The 15,991-nt window shown below is 51.3% G+C and overlaps 1 protein-coding gene across 3 annotated transcripts; it reads right to left on the reverse strand.

Moving 5' to 3' along the window:
- Positions 1 to 312: 312 nt before the first annotated feature.
- Positions 313 to 11,075, reverse strand: MCHR1 (melanin concentrating hormone receptor 1). 3 transcript variants are annotated; one of them, XM_090272382.1, is made up of 3 exons: positions 10,753 to 11,075; positions 5,312 to 5,532; positions 313 to 2,157 (listed from the first exon to the last, which is right to left on the reverse strand). In XM_090272382.1, the coding sequence occupies exons 2-3, from the start codon at positions 5,394 to 5,396 to the stop codon at positions 1,190 to 1,192; spliced, it is 1,053 nt and encodes a 350-aa protein (XP_090128508.1). In that variant the 5' UTR covers positions 5,397 to 5,532; positions 10,753 to 11,075; the 3' UTR covers positions 313 to 1,189. The 3 variants fall into 3 exon arrangements, with proteins under 3 accessions (XP_090128508.1, XP_090128509.1, XP_090128507.1); XM_090272383.1 differs by lacking the exon at positions 10,753 to 11,075 and having other exon boundaries at positions 4,607 to 5,376; XM_090272381.1 differs by lacking the exons at positions 5,312 to 5,532; positions 10,753 to 11,075 and adding an exon at positions 3,448 to 3,964.
- Between the last annotated feature and the right edge of the window lie 4,916 nt (positions 11,076 to 15,991).

Consider the following 15,991-nt stretch of genomic DNA (forward strand, 5'->3'; position numbering starts at 1 on the left):
GGAGCCTGAGGGGCCAGCACTGGGGGCAACGCAGTGCTTTTGAGCAGCAGACAAGAAGCCGAGTTCTGAGAACAAGCCCAGCAGCAGAACTGCAATCTAATGAATTCACCCCGTAGCTCCATTTGTGTCACTGAATCCTCCCTGTGGGGGTAGATAAACAGATCCCCCGCTTCCTGCTTCCTAAAACGTAGCCTGGACCAGGGTCTATATTCCAAAGCCAAGTGATACCTCTTTCCTTTTGCCGTCACCCACCCCGCCCCGCCCCCACTCCCAAGCCAAAGCAATTAATTATATGGGGAGCATCCAGAGAGATGTGGGTGGAGATTATCCTTTATTCATTTTAATTTTGAAGAGGAAGAGCCACAGCAAAGAGGTGGTGCCGACACACTAGGCATCAGAATGGCCCCTGCACATGCAGGACACTGAGGGATGCTCACGCTGGCATCTGGTGATTGTCAAACGTGCCCCACAATGACAATGTGCCCACAGCTGCATAAACCCTCTTGTTCCTCCTACTTTTTTAAGTTTCAAGACACCCCTCCTCCTACTTAGCCTAGTCATTCTCAGTTGGATCTCCTGGCAAATTGGGCTTTTATTCTTGTGGGCTCAGGGTCCCCCCACCCCCAAATAATAAGCATGCATCCCCTAGTGATACAGGGGAGTCGACACAGGGTGCTGGAACACGGAGAGGTGGCATGCTTAATTCCTCATCAGCCTCAGGCCGGTACAAAGGTTGCCCTGCGTCCCCCCAAGGAGAGAGGGATGGAGAGGGGGTGGAGGCCTCACCACCTTCCCCGTGTCCCCAGGACTCAATTCAAGCCCTGTGGCCCCGCTGCTCACACCCCGGCCCTGCCTAATTTTAAACCTTTCTCTTGGGAGAAAGACATTTGGGAGCTAGCCAATGCAAGGCCTTAAAGGAACATTTAAAACATTTCCTTCGGGCTCAGTTTCTGTTCAACCCAAAGGGCCCATCCTGCCCTCCCAAGGGGATTTCTGATGCTTGAAGACCCTAACCTGGCTTGGAGTTTTCCTGGCAATTTGTGGGCCCTGTGGCAGGCGTTTGGTGGCAGCAACCCCTCACCCCCCAGCCTCCCTGCATTGTCCCAGCGCGTCTTGGGTTTTTATCATCTCTCCCCATGGTCTGCTGTGGTCTTCTGACTTGGAGGTGCCCGGGGTGGCAGGGGAAGTGTCAGGTGCACTTGCTTTCTGTCCTCTCCTCGTCGTTGCTGACGGCTCGGAGCTGCCCCGGGGCCGCGGGCTTCACCGACAGGACCAAGCGTTTGCGGAACGTCTCGCAGAGCGCGATGTACACAAAGGGGTTGAGGCAGCTGTTGGCATAGCCCAGGCTGATGGCCGCGTTGTACAGGTAGACGAAGGTGAGCGTGGGGCGGCTGATGGACAGCTGGGTCAGCTGTAGCACGTAGTAGGGCGCCCAGCACACAAAGAAGACCAGACAGATGGCAATAGCTGTGCGGGTCACCCTCTTTGTCCGCAGTCGGATGCTGCGTTGAGAGGCAGGAGCCACGGAGGATGTCATGCGCTGCAGGATCCTCACATACGCAGCCGTGATGACCACAAAGGGCAAGGCAAAGGCCAGGAAAAACTGGTACAAGGTGAACCAGTAGAGGTCAGTGTCCGGGTTGGGCAGGCGGATGCCACAGCCCACTGTGCCCCCCGGGAAGGGGATGAGCCTGGCGTAGAGCCACACGGGGGTGATGCTGATGAAGGAGAGGGCCCACAGGACGCAGATCACCAGGGTGGCCACAGAAGGCTTCCGGAACTTGGTGGAGGAGATGGGGTGGACAGTGGCCAGGTAGCGGTCGATGGCCATGGCGGTCAGGATGTAGGTGCTGGTGAACTGACTGTTGGCATCCATGGCCGTGATGAGGGTGCACATGGTCTCCCCAAAGTGCCAGACGCCATTGCCCATGAGCTGGTGGATCATAAAGGGCATGCCCAGGAGGAAGAGGAGGTCCGCCACCGAGAGGTTGATGATGAAGATGTCGGGGACGTTGCTGCACCAGTGCAGTTTGGACTTCTTCACCACCGCGAAGATGACTGTGGAGTTCCCCACGATACCCAGGAGGCAGATGGTGCCAAACACCGAAGGCATGATGATGTTGATGTAGGAGACGCTCCCCGTGCGACGGGGTGGCCCTGGGGACAGAAGGAGCAAGTGTCAATCACTAGACAGGGACCGTGCTCTCCAAGGGCCGGCATCCTACTGGCGCACTCAGCCTCCAGCGACACGATTGCTCACTTCTTCGCCCTCTCTGCCATTCCAGCTCAGGGTCCCCCATTCACCTGGGATCCTCCCCGACCGTTCCCCCTCCCCACACTGCGGCTGACCCATCCTGTCCCCTCGCCCTCTTCCACCGGTCCCCTGGTCAGTCCCACCAGATTCTAAGGCACCACCTGTTAGTTGAAGGACTCAGTCCCTTGCCTCCTGCATCGTTTCAGGAGACGAAGAGTCAACAACCACAGCTGCCTGCAAAGAATGGTTTTGTGGGCCAAGAAACCTCATCAAAATAGCCAGAAGGACACGAGCGAGTAAGTGCGTGGTGGTGGTGGGGGGCACGTGGGCGTGTGCATGTCTTTTCTTTCCTATCTGCAGCCCTGATCATTTCATTTTAGGAACGACTGTGGGTGACCGTCCCACGGAGGCTTCTGCCCGTGAGGCCCTCAGCCCTCCCCCTCCTGGGTTGCTCTCAGGGATTTCCTTGGCCCGGATCTTCTGAGCCTGAGCTTCCTGGGTGAACAGAAACAAGCCGTGTTGCAGCCCAGCCGCCTGAGAATTTTCTTCACAAAAACCTTTCCTCTTTTTCCTTCCTCTCCTTCTCCCTTGAAGCTAGAATTCTAGGGCATCTCAGCTCGGGAGCTGTCAGGCAGCTTCGTTCACCAGGAGAGTTAATCCCTGTGGGTTACCCCTTCCCAGAGTCTTCCCCAGGGGCAGTCGGGATGGTTCAGACCCCATTACTTTAGTTGGAGTAAAAAGCCAAAGGGACCGTGAAGGAGGGGGCCTCCAGCTGCCTCCCCCCATGCTGTTCTCCAGCTTTTCTTGCTGGCTTTTCCAGCCTGGAATTTTCCCTGCAAAGCATATTTGAAACTCATCATCGAGACTTAGCCGCTGGGCACTGTCCTTTGCCACTTCTTTAAAAAAAAAATTTTTTTTTTTAAATTTGAGCCAAACTGATAACATCTACCAGGAAACGAGACCTCCAGTGCTCCCCCTTGTCACTTCTGAACGGGCCTTTGCTCCAGCCCTTCCGCCCCTGCCTGCCCCGCCCCTTCTCCCCGTCCCTCGGAGCCGAGCAGACTGCAGCCCTTGGCCCCGGGAACTGCACTAAAGTTTCCCAGGCAGTTTGGTTCAGAGGTGAAAGCCTCCCGCCTCCCCCCCACCGCCCCCCACAGCGTGGAGGAACGGGGCTCCCCTCCGACCCGACTCACCGGCCACGGTGAGGTTATCGGGGCCACCCGAGGCGTTGCTGGCGTTGGGGCCGGGGGGCAGCAGCGAGGCTTCCAGGTCCATCCTGCCGGCGCCCGCGGCCCGTCCGCCCACGCAGGCTGCGGCAGCCTCCCGCGCCTGCCCCGCGGTCCTGGAGCCCCCGCCGCGCAGTCCCCGAGGGGGTCTCCCTGGGCAGCCGGGCAGCCTCCGCTGCCTCCAGCAGCCCCGCCGCTCTTCCCACTCCCTCCTTCCTGGCTCCCACTGACATCACCTAGACACACTAACATTCAGAGGCAGATGAACATTAACCTCTAAAGTCCCGCGCTGCAGCTCCCACTCCTGGCTGCCGGCAGGGAGGGGCTCCTTCCCGCCGGCTGGGGGCTGCGTCTCCCGTGCTCGCGGAGAGGGCCGCTTGCCTCCTGTGAGGAGTCTGCAAAGGCCGGTGGGCTGCCCTCACCCAGGTGCGGGTGGCTGGGCCACCGGGAGGGGACAGTATGACTGTTCACAGAGCTTGGGAAGGGAAGCCTTGGAGCACAGCAAGCCCGCCCGCCCCGCAGGCCACCCTCGCTCGCCCCCTTCCTAGGGCCCCCTGAGTTCCAATCATCCTGCTGGGGAGACTGCCGGTGTCCTTTCGGAGCTGAGGAGTTGCGGGATGCTGAGCCTTTGACCCGCACTCAGAGGTGGCTTAGGGCACCGCATGCTGGTGACAGCCAGAGTCTCAGGGACCAGAGGGACTAGAGTCAGAGGTTTTATTGTTCTAAATGCTCTGAGGTCCTTGAGGTTTGCTACCTGGGATTCCTCCAGACAAATTTCAGAGCATTGTGCCCCAAAGAGATCGCCAACCTGGAGCAGCCTTAGAGGGCAAGGCATGGAGTGAATTCTCTGCAGAGGCATCCTGGGCCAGCCCTCAGGGCCCCCCCAGCCTGGAGCTGCCACCACACCTACTGCCAGCCTCAGGTGCTGGGGGTTCACGGTAACCAGAGTCTGACCCCTACACCCTTCTTCAGTCTTATTTATTTATTTGCTTCATCTAACAAGTATTTATTGAGCACTTACTACTTGCGAAGCACTGTTCTAGGTTCTGTAGTGAAAAAACAGGGTCCCAGAGGCCCTGCCCTCATGAAGATTACATTCAAATTGGGGAGGAGACAGAAAACATACCAAAAAATGGAAAGACGAGTGTGGATATCGGTGATCGGTGTTAGGACAAACTTAAAGCAGGGTGACTGGCCCAAGGAGCAGCAGGGAGGAGCAGGTTGCTGTTTTACACAGGAAGGCGTCTCTGAGAAGTGTTTCGAGAAGAGTCCTGAAGGACGTGAAGGGCGTATTTGGAACTCTCTGGAGGAAGAACGTTCTAGGTGTAGAAAAGTCCCTGAGGCAGGAGCGCGCTGGGTGACTATGAGGAGCAGTCAGCGGGGCTATAGGAGCGCAAAGCGAAGACCAGCAGGAGATGACGTCAGAGAGGAAAGAACGGGAAGGCCACCTTCTCTCAGGCCCTGTCAGACATTGTAAGGACGGTGGCTTTCCCTTTAGAGGAAATGGGAGTCACTGGAGGGTTTTCAGCTGAGGATGGATATGATCACACGTGTTTTAAAAAGATGAGTCTGCTTCTTGGTCGCAATAGAAACAAATTGAAAATGTATTTTGGTGTGGGTGCCTTTGAAAGCAGAGGCTGAGACAAGGACTTCTGTCCACATGGCTTTTCTCCCAGGTGACCCAAAAAGCAGGCATGAGGGAGCGGAGACAAGGAAAAGGAGAAAAAGTCAACATAAGGGTGCATTATTAATGTGGCTGCTGTGAGCATCAGGAGTTTGAATTGACTGGGGTCCTTGAACAGGACACAGACTGTACCCGAGAATCACCCACCTGAAGGGTTGGAGGGAGGAACATTTCCCCAGTTGCCCCATCGCCCACTGGTTGAAGGTTGCTCCTGGGGGTTAACGCTACACATCTGGGTGCCTGTGTAGATCAGGATCCAATAGCATCAAGATTCAACGGGGCCAAAAGCAGAGAGGTGTGCAGTTCACACTTGAGACAGGACAGGTGACTTCCATGCTGGAGCCAAGAGGGCCCGGCAGCGCTGAGGTCTAGGGCAGAAAGCAAACGGACATGAGGCGCACACTTGAGGCAAGGCACTAGTGACACAGGATCAGCCGAGCTCCCCCACAACGGCCTGCTGCCGCTGGAGCTGAGGTCAGAGGGGCCGAGAGAGATGTGACATGGGTTACGGGAAACACCCGTACAGAAGACTTGGAACACTCTGGTGGGAAGGTGATGGGATTGTGGATCAGGGAGGTGGAGGTGGGGAGAGGTGGTGGATTTCTAGACGTTATGTGGATCCCAGAAGACTCGCTGAAGAACCGGACGAGAAATGTGCAAGAGGAGAGGCATCAGGAATGGCTCCCAAGTTTTGGGCCCAAACAACTGGAAGAATGGAGTTGTCACTTACTGAGATAGGGGAGTCTGCGGGGAAAGATATAGAGGAGAATTTAGGAATTCTGTTAGATATGTGACATTTGAGATGCCTGCTAACACCTGAATGGAAATGTTGGGTGGTAGTTGGATATGAGTCAGAAGTTCAAGGAGGAGGTCATGCCTGGGGACTTAAAGTTAAACTGATGACATTATGGAGTGAGGGGGGATAAAGAAGAGTTGTGAGGACTTAGGCCAGGCGCATTCCAGAGTGTACAGGCTGGGAAAATGAGCCTATGGTCCATGACTTCCTCCTTTTCCATCTGCCATAGTCTTCTCGCACCCATCCATCCATCCATCCACCCATCCACCCATCGAGTCACCCATGAGCCCCTGCTATGGACTGGGTACTATGGCCTCTGTAGATACACCGATGGAAAATAAGCGCCAGGCATCAAGGAGCTTACACTGAAGTGGGGGGAGAGATAATAACAAGCAAGTTAATTAGTAAAGAAGATGTCCCGTTGAAGGTTTAGATCCAGACAAGCCCGGGTAACTTGAGCAGGAAGCGTGGCTCTGGAAGTATGCCACCCCTGCCTCCATCTGCACACTGCCTGATTGACAGAGGAGCAGGGGACTCGGGGAAGGGTAGGTTTTAGCTTTCTGGCCTTTGCGTGCCAGGCGGGAGAGTGGGAGGGGTGAACACTGAACCTGTCAATCTCCCATGGCAGCCACACAGGCTGATTTCTCCTTGCAGTAGCTGCCACCGAGGGACTGAGTGGGGGATGGGAGTGACTGGGGTCCTTTCGAGAGGAGAGCTAAGGATGCTCTATGAGGAAGCGTTTGGGAGGAACCCTCAGCATCCCTTCTACAACCGATGAGGTTAAACCAATCCCAGCAATCCCATTGCCCTTGCCAGTGACAGTTTCTGGGGTGAGCCCATCTCCTGGATGCCCCTGAACACCCCTTCAAATCCTGTTGTGCGCACCTAGCTTATATTCCACCTATTGCTGCAGTGACCAGCTCTACACAGTTGCCACCAAGTTCAGGTGCAGCTACAGGTTCAGGTATGGCCTGAGGGTGTTGTGTCTCCGCCTGCACCATGTGCTGTTTACCCTCCGTCCTGGATCCTCTCTGTTGCTGTCACGACTCAGGCTATGGGAACCATGAACCGTCCGTGCGTGAGCAGCTCAGAAGCTCAGGGCAAGTTCATACTCCTTCACGTGAACCTTTCACCAGTGAGGGGTGAAGCCACCAAGAGATGCTTTTCCCTTTTGCCCCAGACACGTGGTCCCGAGATACTTTTCGTATGACTTCTTGGTAGTCCCATGGGAAACTCGCAGAGATGGCCAACTCAAACTCCCTACACGGTGCTCCGGGCTGCTCTGCTTGGCTCCTTAATCCTCACTCGTGATTCCTGGCATCACACTTCCTGGGAAAATACCCAGACACGCCTTTGTCTCTGGCTCTGTTTCCTGGGAACCCAAGGCTAAGGCAGCGGGTGACCCGTTCCTCCCAATGATAGTGAAGGGTGGATGGTGTTTGGCAAAGTTTCTTTCTTTATATAAAGAGGACACAGGAAGAGCTGGTCTCCTGTGCCTCCTCTGAACTTGGCTGATGACGTGTGCCTGGAACACTTGCCGCCATTTCTAAAATATTTGCAGCAGGTGAAAATATCCTCACTGATTGAATCAGTTGGGGTGTCAGGAGACCATGGAACACACTCAAAGGTGGGAATGGAGGCGTGTTTAACGAAGGGCCTATTTACCAAGGCTGCGGCCCGGTTAATGGATACGACAGTGCAGCGGACCCCTGGGGGAGCCGCTCTTCACCCTGAGGGCCCAGAGGAAGGCAGCTGTCTCAGGAGCCGCGGGGGTGGGCGAAGGGCACCCCCGGGTAGCAACCTGGTAGGGGAGGAGCCAGACGAAGAAGTAAGCTGACCCCCCTCTCGCCTTGCCTTCTGGTCTCAGCCTGACGGTGCTGTCCTTAAGGGTCAGCCTCAGGGGCCCAGGGCAGGGTGGACAAAGATGGAAAGTGGATTTGGAAGGTGCAAATGGAAAACCGGCCCACTGGCCCAGGGGGAGGCATTCGAACCGAGGGGAGGTATTTAATAGACGTTGTTTTGTTGGTAATCCTCGGAACAACTAGATATTGAAGGAGCCTCCTTTGACAGGTTGAGCTTTCTGGGAGCAGACCCTGGACTGGAGAGAGGCATGGAAAATGTTTATTGTGGGGTGACCTCTGGGAAAGGCGGAAGGGCCATGCATTGGGAAGGGGACCACGGGTGGTGATGGCAGGCCTGACCAGGGCTCTGCCGCCCTGTGGCAAGTCCTGGGCACAGCAGTGCCACGTTGAGTGGAAATGGCAAGGCCCTTGTCTACCTGGCCAGTTGGTGGTCAGGAACCACTCAAAGAGGGTGAGCCCAGCCGGAAAGCTAAGGCCGATTCTGAAGGGACCAGACACCGCCAGCTGAACCCCAGTCCTTGCCGTTGGACAGCGAGGCCTTTCCTGAAGAGGAATCGGTGGGGCATAATCACATCGGCCACAGCTTGGTTCCTGCCGTTGCGTCGGGAGCCAGGCCAGCAGCTCGTGGTTCACTTTATCTACACAAAGGGCTAATGACGCAGCTCAAAGGCTTAGGTGAACGTGCGGAGACTACAGAGCAGGCTGTTCCTGGCTTTGCAGAGACATTTGGGGAGCCAGCGCGCAGCATCTTCCCCTGGCAGATGTCCCCAGCTTTGATGTTCCTTATTCTCCTGCCACCGAGCGTGGTGCAAGCGGGATAGTCCAGGCTGTTCCTACAGGCCACAGCTGGCCACAAAGCCCGGTGCTGGGACTCAGAGATTTACAGTCAGTTTCACCAGCACCCCTCAACAAGGCCAGGCTGCCGGCAAGCTCCGGAGGACAGAACCTTTGACCTCTTCTCCATCGGGCTCCCGCCCTGTTGCTCAGCCCTGCCCAGCAGTGTCATGCAGAAGACCAAGCCTGTGAGCAGCAAACCCTTCCTCCCAGCCATGCGCCCCCACTTACCGCACCCTACCCAGGCCTCCTCACGGGTCTGGTGGAGCTCCCTGACTACCAGCACTGAGAGCCACCGGTCCTGGTCTTCGCAGGACTTGCCTGCTGTCTCCATGTTCTGAAGGCTCACTGGGGGTCACTGCCTCAGATTCCCACTCGGTGCCCCCGCTCCTGCCTTGCCTCTTCTGCTCCACCCTCCACCAAACAGCAGGAATAGTCCTAAGACAAATCTCATTGCCCTACTCCCCTGTTGGAAACACTTTAGTGACTCCCAATTGCTTTCAAAATAAAAGTTAATCTCCTAACAGGATGTATTGGACGTGGTATTTTTTCTGGTTACCCAGAAGGGAACCCCTAGAACACCAAGGCCTTGAGAAATTCTTTGGGAGGAGAAGTACCAACACCTCTAAACAGCCCAGGTGGGAGCTGCTGGTGGGACAAGCAGCAGGTGCGGGCTTCCTCATCTCGGCGGGGACGTGCAGACCCTGCGCTGCGGAAAGTGAGCCTGGTTATCGCAACAGGCAGGGCCAGTGGGGTTACCAGGATGTCTAGCCTGCAGAGACTGACCTGGCTCATTGATCATGGAGTCTCTAAAACCAAAATACATGAGCCACCCACCCTTCCACCTTTCCATTTGATTTGTGGATCTGAAAAAAACTTCAGGTCTGGGGAACGGGCTCTGACTGCAGCCACAATAATTGACAGCACAGTCCCTGCACGCCCCCAAGCCTGCGACAGTCACTGACAGACCGCGGAAGGAAGTGGAAGGCAGGTGGAGACCACCAGGAAGGGGATGCAATCACAGGATATGCAGGTGCAGGCATCCCTTAGGATCCACGGGGGACTGGCTCCAGGACCCCCACGGGGAGCACAACCTACGGATTCTCACGTCCCTTGTATAAAATGGCGTAGAACAATGCATGCAGTCTGCACCCATGTGTTCGCAACCATGGTTTGAACATACTCGTCTGATCTGCAGTTGGTTGAATCTGCTGATGCAAACCCCGGGCATATGGAGGGAAGACTGTATGTTTACTGAAAAATGCCTGTGTACAGCCCTGACTGCTGTGTGGCTCAGTGGGTTGGGCGTCATCCTGCAAAGCAAAATGTCACTGGTTTGATTCCTGGTCAGGGCACACGCCTGGGTTGCGGGCCAGGTCCCTGGATTGGGGGTGTGCAAGAGGTGACCGATCAATGTTTCTCTCTCATACCAATGTTTTTCTCCCTCTCTCTCTCCCTCCCTTCCCTTTTCCCTAAAAGTAAATAAATAAATTCTTAAAAAAGTAAAAAAACCTGTGTATAAGTGGAACCATGAAGTTCAAACCCATGTTGTTCACGGTTCCACCCTGCTGTGAATCTGCTTCCAGCCATCCCCAGAGGGACCTGTGGCCACCTATCAGGGTAGTCCGTAGGATGGAAAGATTAATACTCAGACCTTTCGGTGATCACTGGGCAGTGGCTCTGGCTAATATTAATTCCTGGGGACCCAGAACTCCACTGGGCTCTGCTGGCGAGGGTGGGAGTTCGGGCGGGTCAAGTAATACACGGAGTTTGACCAGAATGACTTCACAGTGGGCCCTGTGCTCTGCAGACCGCCTTCTCTCCCTGATGGAATGGATATCCTCAGCCACTGGCAGAATTACTGGGCTGGCAGAGTAAGTGATCTGAGGAGGACAAAAGTCAAATGGAAATCCCTCCTCACCAAAGTGAGAAGCCAAAAGCAACGTTGCTCTCCCAGGGGAGTCGTAGAGATGACTCATATTGTCGAGGCCTGTGAAGCTGTAGAGCTGGTGATTTTATCCCATTCCCACCTCACTCTCAGTCTGGCCAGTGGAGAAGGCAGACGGGCCTGAGGGAACGACAGGGGACTGCCCTACCTTAATTACATGGTGTCTCCAATCGCAGCCACCATTTCAGGTTTCAGATGTGGCATCGTTGTTGTCTTGTCTGAGAAAAGAAGTACAGCCCCTGCCAGCTGCCGTGCAGTTATGGAGCTGGCAGGTGCTTTTTCCTTTACTCCCAGAGCAGAGAAGACCAGAAACTCTGCGTGTGTCTGCCAGGGTCATTGGGGCGCCTTGCTGTCTTGCATCAGGACTTGATGATCTCTTCGGACAGCTCTCCAGTTCCCGGACTTGGACCACTTCGTCATTACCCAAGCATCGTGCTAGTGCCCCAGGACCCGGACAGCCGGAATGATCGGGTGCCCTGGGTGTGAGATAAATGCCATGAGAACACAGGCCTGACATCTCAGGAAAGGCTTTGAGGTCTGGTGCCCTGAACATGTCATAACTTTCCCTCCAAAGCAAAGAACCGTTTACCTGCCATCCCCTACCACAAAGAAGGTCCCGTCAGAGACACACAGTTGGATAAGGGGGCAGTAGTTTCCCCGGAGAAGGGGGGACTAGCATGGTGCTGGGATTGCAAAACCGAGGGGAGCCTGGGCCGCCCAGTTACCCCGGTTAGACCCTTCAGCACAGGGGCTGTGATTCTTAGCCTAGTGTCAGGCACAGCTGCATGTCACCCCAGGTCCCCTGCTCCTGTCTGGTGCCCCCCATTTAGACATTCCCATTGCACCCTGCACTTTCCCTTCATAGCAGTCGCCACAACTGTAATCCTATAATTATTTGTGTAATTGATTATTAAATGTCTTTCGCTCCCTAGATTATAGGTTCCACGGAGGCGAAGACCCTGTCTGTCTTATTCCTCACTGTACTGCCTGTGCCTAGCTCCATGCCAGCACATGATAGACATTCAATGAATGAATGAGTGAATGGCTAATATGGGAAAGACCCTGGCACAGAGGTGGGCAGGGGGAAGGGTAGCCCAAGGGCAATACTGGCCATGCTCCCCCCACCCCAGCATGGCAACAGTGGCCAGAATGCCTGTGAGCAAGCGGTGGGCTTCCCTTGGTGTGAGGCAACCCAGGGGCCACGGTCCGGCTCCCTCTGATCGCAAACCAGACAAACGAGATCACTTTTAGGTTCTGAGATTCCAAAACAGGGATTCACAGAACTCCCGGGGAAGCATGGGAAGAACGCAGCTCAGGTGGAAACACTGGCAGGGAATTGTGACACCTGCTACAGCGCGAGCATAACGAAGGCCTTGCGCTCAGTGAAAGAAGCCAGACACAAAAGGACAGGTACTGTGGATTCCCCTTATGCGACGTACCTAGAGGAGTCAAGTTTATAGACAGTAAGTAGAATGGTGGTTGCCAGTGGCTGGAGAGAGGGGGGAATGGGGTGCTGCTATTTAATGGTGCAAAGTTTCTGTTTGGGAAGATGAAAAATTTCTGAAGATGATGCTGGTGCCGGCTGAATCACAGTGTGAATGTGCTTAATGCCACTGAACTGTGTAATTAAAAATGGCTAAAGTCTATTTTATGTTATCTGTATTTTATCACAATTTAAACATGTGTTAAACAGTTTTTTAAAAGGGAGGAGTATCACATACAGTAATTAAGTTCAAGAACTCTTTGTGAGATTTCAAAAGCCTAATATAAATCATATTCTTATAAATTGCAGCTTTGTTGCATCTTCAGTTAAATATCTTTTCTTAATGGAAAATGAAAAAAAAACTGAAAACACCACCACCACTCTGGGCCATTAAGGTTCCAGGACATCAGGACACATGGAGACCTGGGCAGCATTGCGTCACCTCTGGGAGAACAGATTGGGGTAGGTCAGCTGCCTCTCTGTGGGCGCTCAGCCCTTGTGCTGTCCAGGAGAGAATCTGGGTATTTTTTTAAAATATCATTTAAAAAAATTTGTTGTTGTTCTATTACAGTTGTCCCAGTTTTCCTTCACTGCTCTCCACTGCCCCCCTCCACTCCCACAGTCAACCCCCACCCTGTTGTTCATGTTCACGGGTCATTTGTACTGGTTCCTTGACCAGCCCCTTCTCCTTCTTTACCCCTTCTCCGCCTCCTCCCTCCTCTCCTCTGGTCACTGTCAGTCTGTCCCTTGTCTCCCTGCCTCTGGTTCTATTTTGCTCTTTTGTTTGTGTTGTTCATTAGGTTCCTTATTAGGTGAGGTCATATGGTATTTGTCCTCTACTGTCTGGCTTATTCCACTAAGCATAATTCTCTCCAGTTCCATCCATGCTGTCACAAAAGGCAGGAGTTCCGTCTTTCTTTCTGCTGCATAGTGGTCCATTATGTAAGTGTACCACAGTTTCTGATCCACTCATCTACAGATGGGCACTTAGGCTGTTTCCAGCACTTGGCTATTGTAAATAGCGCCGCAATGAACATAGGGGTCCATAGATTCTTTTGAATTGGTGTTTCAGGATTCTTTGGATATCATCCTAGCAGTAGAATCGCTGGATCAAAAGGCAGTCCCATTTTTAGCTTTTTGAGGAAATTCCACACAGTCTTCCATAGTGGTGGCACCAGTCTGCATTCCCACCAACAGTGCACTTTTCTCTGCATCCTCGCCAGCACTTGTTGTGTGTTGATTTATTAATGATGACCATTCTGACTGGTGTGAGGTGGTACTCATTGTGGTTTTCATTTGCATCTCTGATGGCTAGTGATGTTGAGGATCTTTTCATAGCCTGTGGGCCCTCTGTATGTCCCCCTTGGAGAGTGTCTGTTCAGGTCTTTTGCCCATTTTTAATTGGATTGTCTGTCTTCCTGGTACTGAGTCGTGTAAGTTCTTTATATATTTTGGAGATAAAACCCTTATCTGAGGTATCATTGGCAAATATATTTTCCCATACAGTTGGTTCCCTTTTCATCTTGCTGATGTTTTCTTTAGTGGAGCAGAAACTTTTTAGTTTGATGTAGTCCCATTGGTTTATTCTTTCCTTTATTTCCTTTGCCGTAGGTGATATTCTGGTGAAAATATTGCTGTGTGGGATATATGAGATTTTCCTGCCTATGTTTTCCTCTATGACTTCTATGGTGTCATGACTTACATTTAAGTCTTTGATCCATCTTGAGTTTATTCTGGTGTGTGGTATAAGTTGGTGGTCTAGTTTCATTTTTTTTGCATGTCCCTGTCCAGTTCTCCCAGCACCATTTATTGAAGAGGCTCTTTTCACTCCATTTTATGCTCCTCCCCCATTTGTCAAATATTAATTCACCATAGAGACCTGGGTTTATTTCCGGGCTCTATATTGTGTTCCATTGATCTATATGTCTGTTCTTATGCCAGTACCAGACTGTTTTGATTTCAGTGGCTTTGTTGTATTGTTTGATGTCTGGTATTGTGATTCCTTCTGCTGTGTTCTTCTTTCTCAAGATTGCTGAGGCTATTCAGGGTAATTTTTGGTTCCATATAAATTTTTGAAATATTTGTTCTAGATCTGTGAAATATTTTAATAAGGATTGTGTTGACTCTATAAATTGCTTTGGGTAGTATGGACATTTTAATGATGTTAATTCTTCCCATCCATGAACATGGTATATGCTTCCATTTATTTGTATCTTCCTTAATTTCTTTCTTCAGTGTTCTGTAGTTTTCTGAGTACAGGTCTTTTATCTCCTTGGTTAAGTTTATTCCTAGGTACTTTATTTTTCTTGTTGCTATAGTAAGTGGAAATTTTTTTCTAGTTTCTATCTCTGATATTTCATTGTTGGTGTACAAAAAATGCCTTTAATTTCTGGATATTGACTTTGTACCCTGCTATTTTGCCAGATTCACTTGTTAGGTTGAGTCATTTTTTGGTGGAATTTATAGGGTTTTCTATGTACACTATCTTGTCATCTGCAAATAATGACAGTTTTACTTCCTCCTTTCCAATTTGGATGCCCTTTATTTCTTTTTCTTGTCTGATTGCTGTGACTAGAACTTCCAAAACTATGTTGAATAGCAGTGGAGAGAGTGGACACCCTTGTCTTGTTCCTGATCTTAGGGGGAAAGTTTTCAGTTTTTGCCCATTGAGTATGATGTTGGCTTCAGGTTTCTTGTATATGGCCTTTATTATGTTGAGGTATGCTTTCTCTATTCCCAGTTTGCTGAGCGTTTTTATCATAAATGGGTGCTGAACTTTATCAAATGCTTTTCCAGCATCTATTGACATGATCATGTGATTTTTGTCTTTCATTTTGTTTATATGGTGTATTACATCTATTGATTTGTGAATATTATACCATCCTTGCATCCCTGGGATGAATCCCACTTGATCGTGATGTATGATCTTTTTAATGTATTGCTGGATCCGGTTTGCCAATATTTTGTTGAGGATTTTAGCATCTATGTCCATCAGCAATATTGGCCTATAGCTTTCTTTCTTTGTTGTGTCTTGATCTGGTTTTGGAATTAGGGTGATACTGGCCTCATAGAAAGAGTTTGGGAATCTTCCCTCTTCTTGGATTTTCTGGAATAGTTTGAGAAGGGTAGGCATTAGTTCTTCCCTAAATGTTTGGTAAAATTCACCTGTGTAGCCATCTGGTGCAGGGCTTTTGTGTGCTGAGAGTTTTTTGATTACTGCTTCAATTTCACTAGTTGTTATTGGTTTACTCAGGCTTTCTGCTTCTTCTTGATTCAGTTTTGGAAGATTATATGTTTTCAGAAATTTGTCCATTTCACCCAGGTTGTCAAATTTCTCGTCATAAAGTTGTTCATTGATTTTAGTTAGTTTGTTTTTTGCCTCTATCAAGTCACCCCAGACCATAGGCACTAGTCTAAGGTGCTAGAAACCAGGAGAAAAGCTGGCTTCACTTACCAGAAGTCATAAGAGTTGTACAAACTGCATGTAGACAGAGCTGTTTAAAGCCTATTTTCCTTAAAAAGGAACTGTGTGATACTGTCAGGACAATTCAGGGAGGAAAAGAATAGCCTTTTCAACAAATGATGCTGGGACAACTGGATGCCCACACACACACACACACACACACACACACACACACGAAGTTGAACCCCTACCTCACACCATATATAAAAATTAACACAAAATAGATCATAGACCTTATGAAAGAACTAAAACTATAAAATTCTTAAAAGAAAATACAGGGTAAATCTTCCCGACCTTGGAGTAGACAAAACATTCTTAGATATGACACCAAAAACAGAGCAACAGAAGAACAATTAGATAAATAAACTTTAACAAAATTTAAAACTTTTGTGCTTCTCAGGATACCATCAAGAAAGTGAAAAGACAAGAATAGAATGGGTG

The sequence above is a fragment of the Furipterus horrens genome, unplaced genomic scaffold, assembly GCF_987537825.1.
Source record: "Furipterus horrens unplaced genomic scaffold, mFurHor1.1.pri manual_scaffold_4, whole genome shotgun sequence".
NCBI classification, from domain to species: domain Eukaryota; kingdom Metazoa; phylum Chordata; class Mammalia; order Chiroptera; family Furipteridae; genus Furipterus; species Furipterus horrens.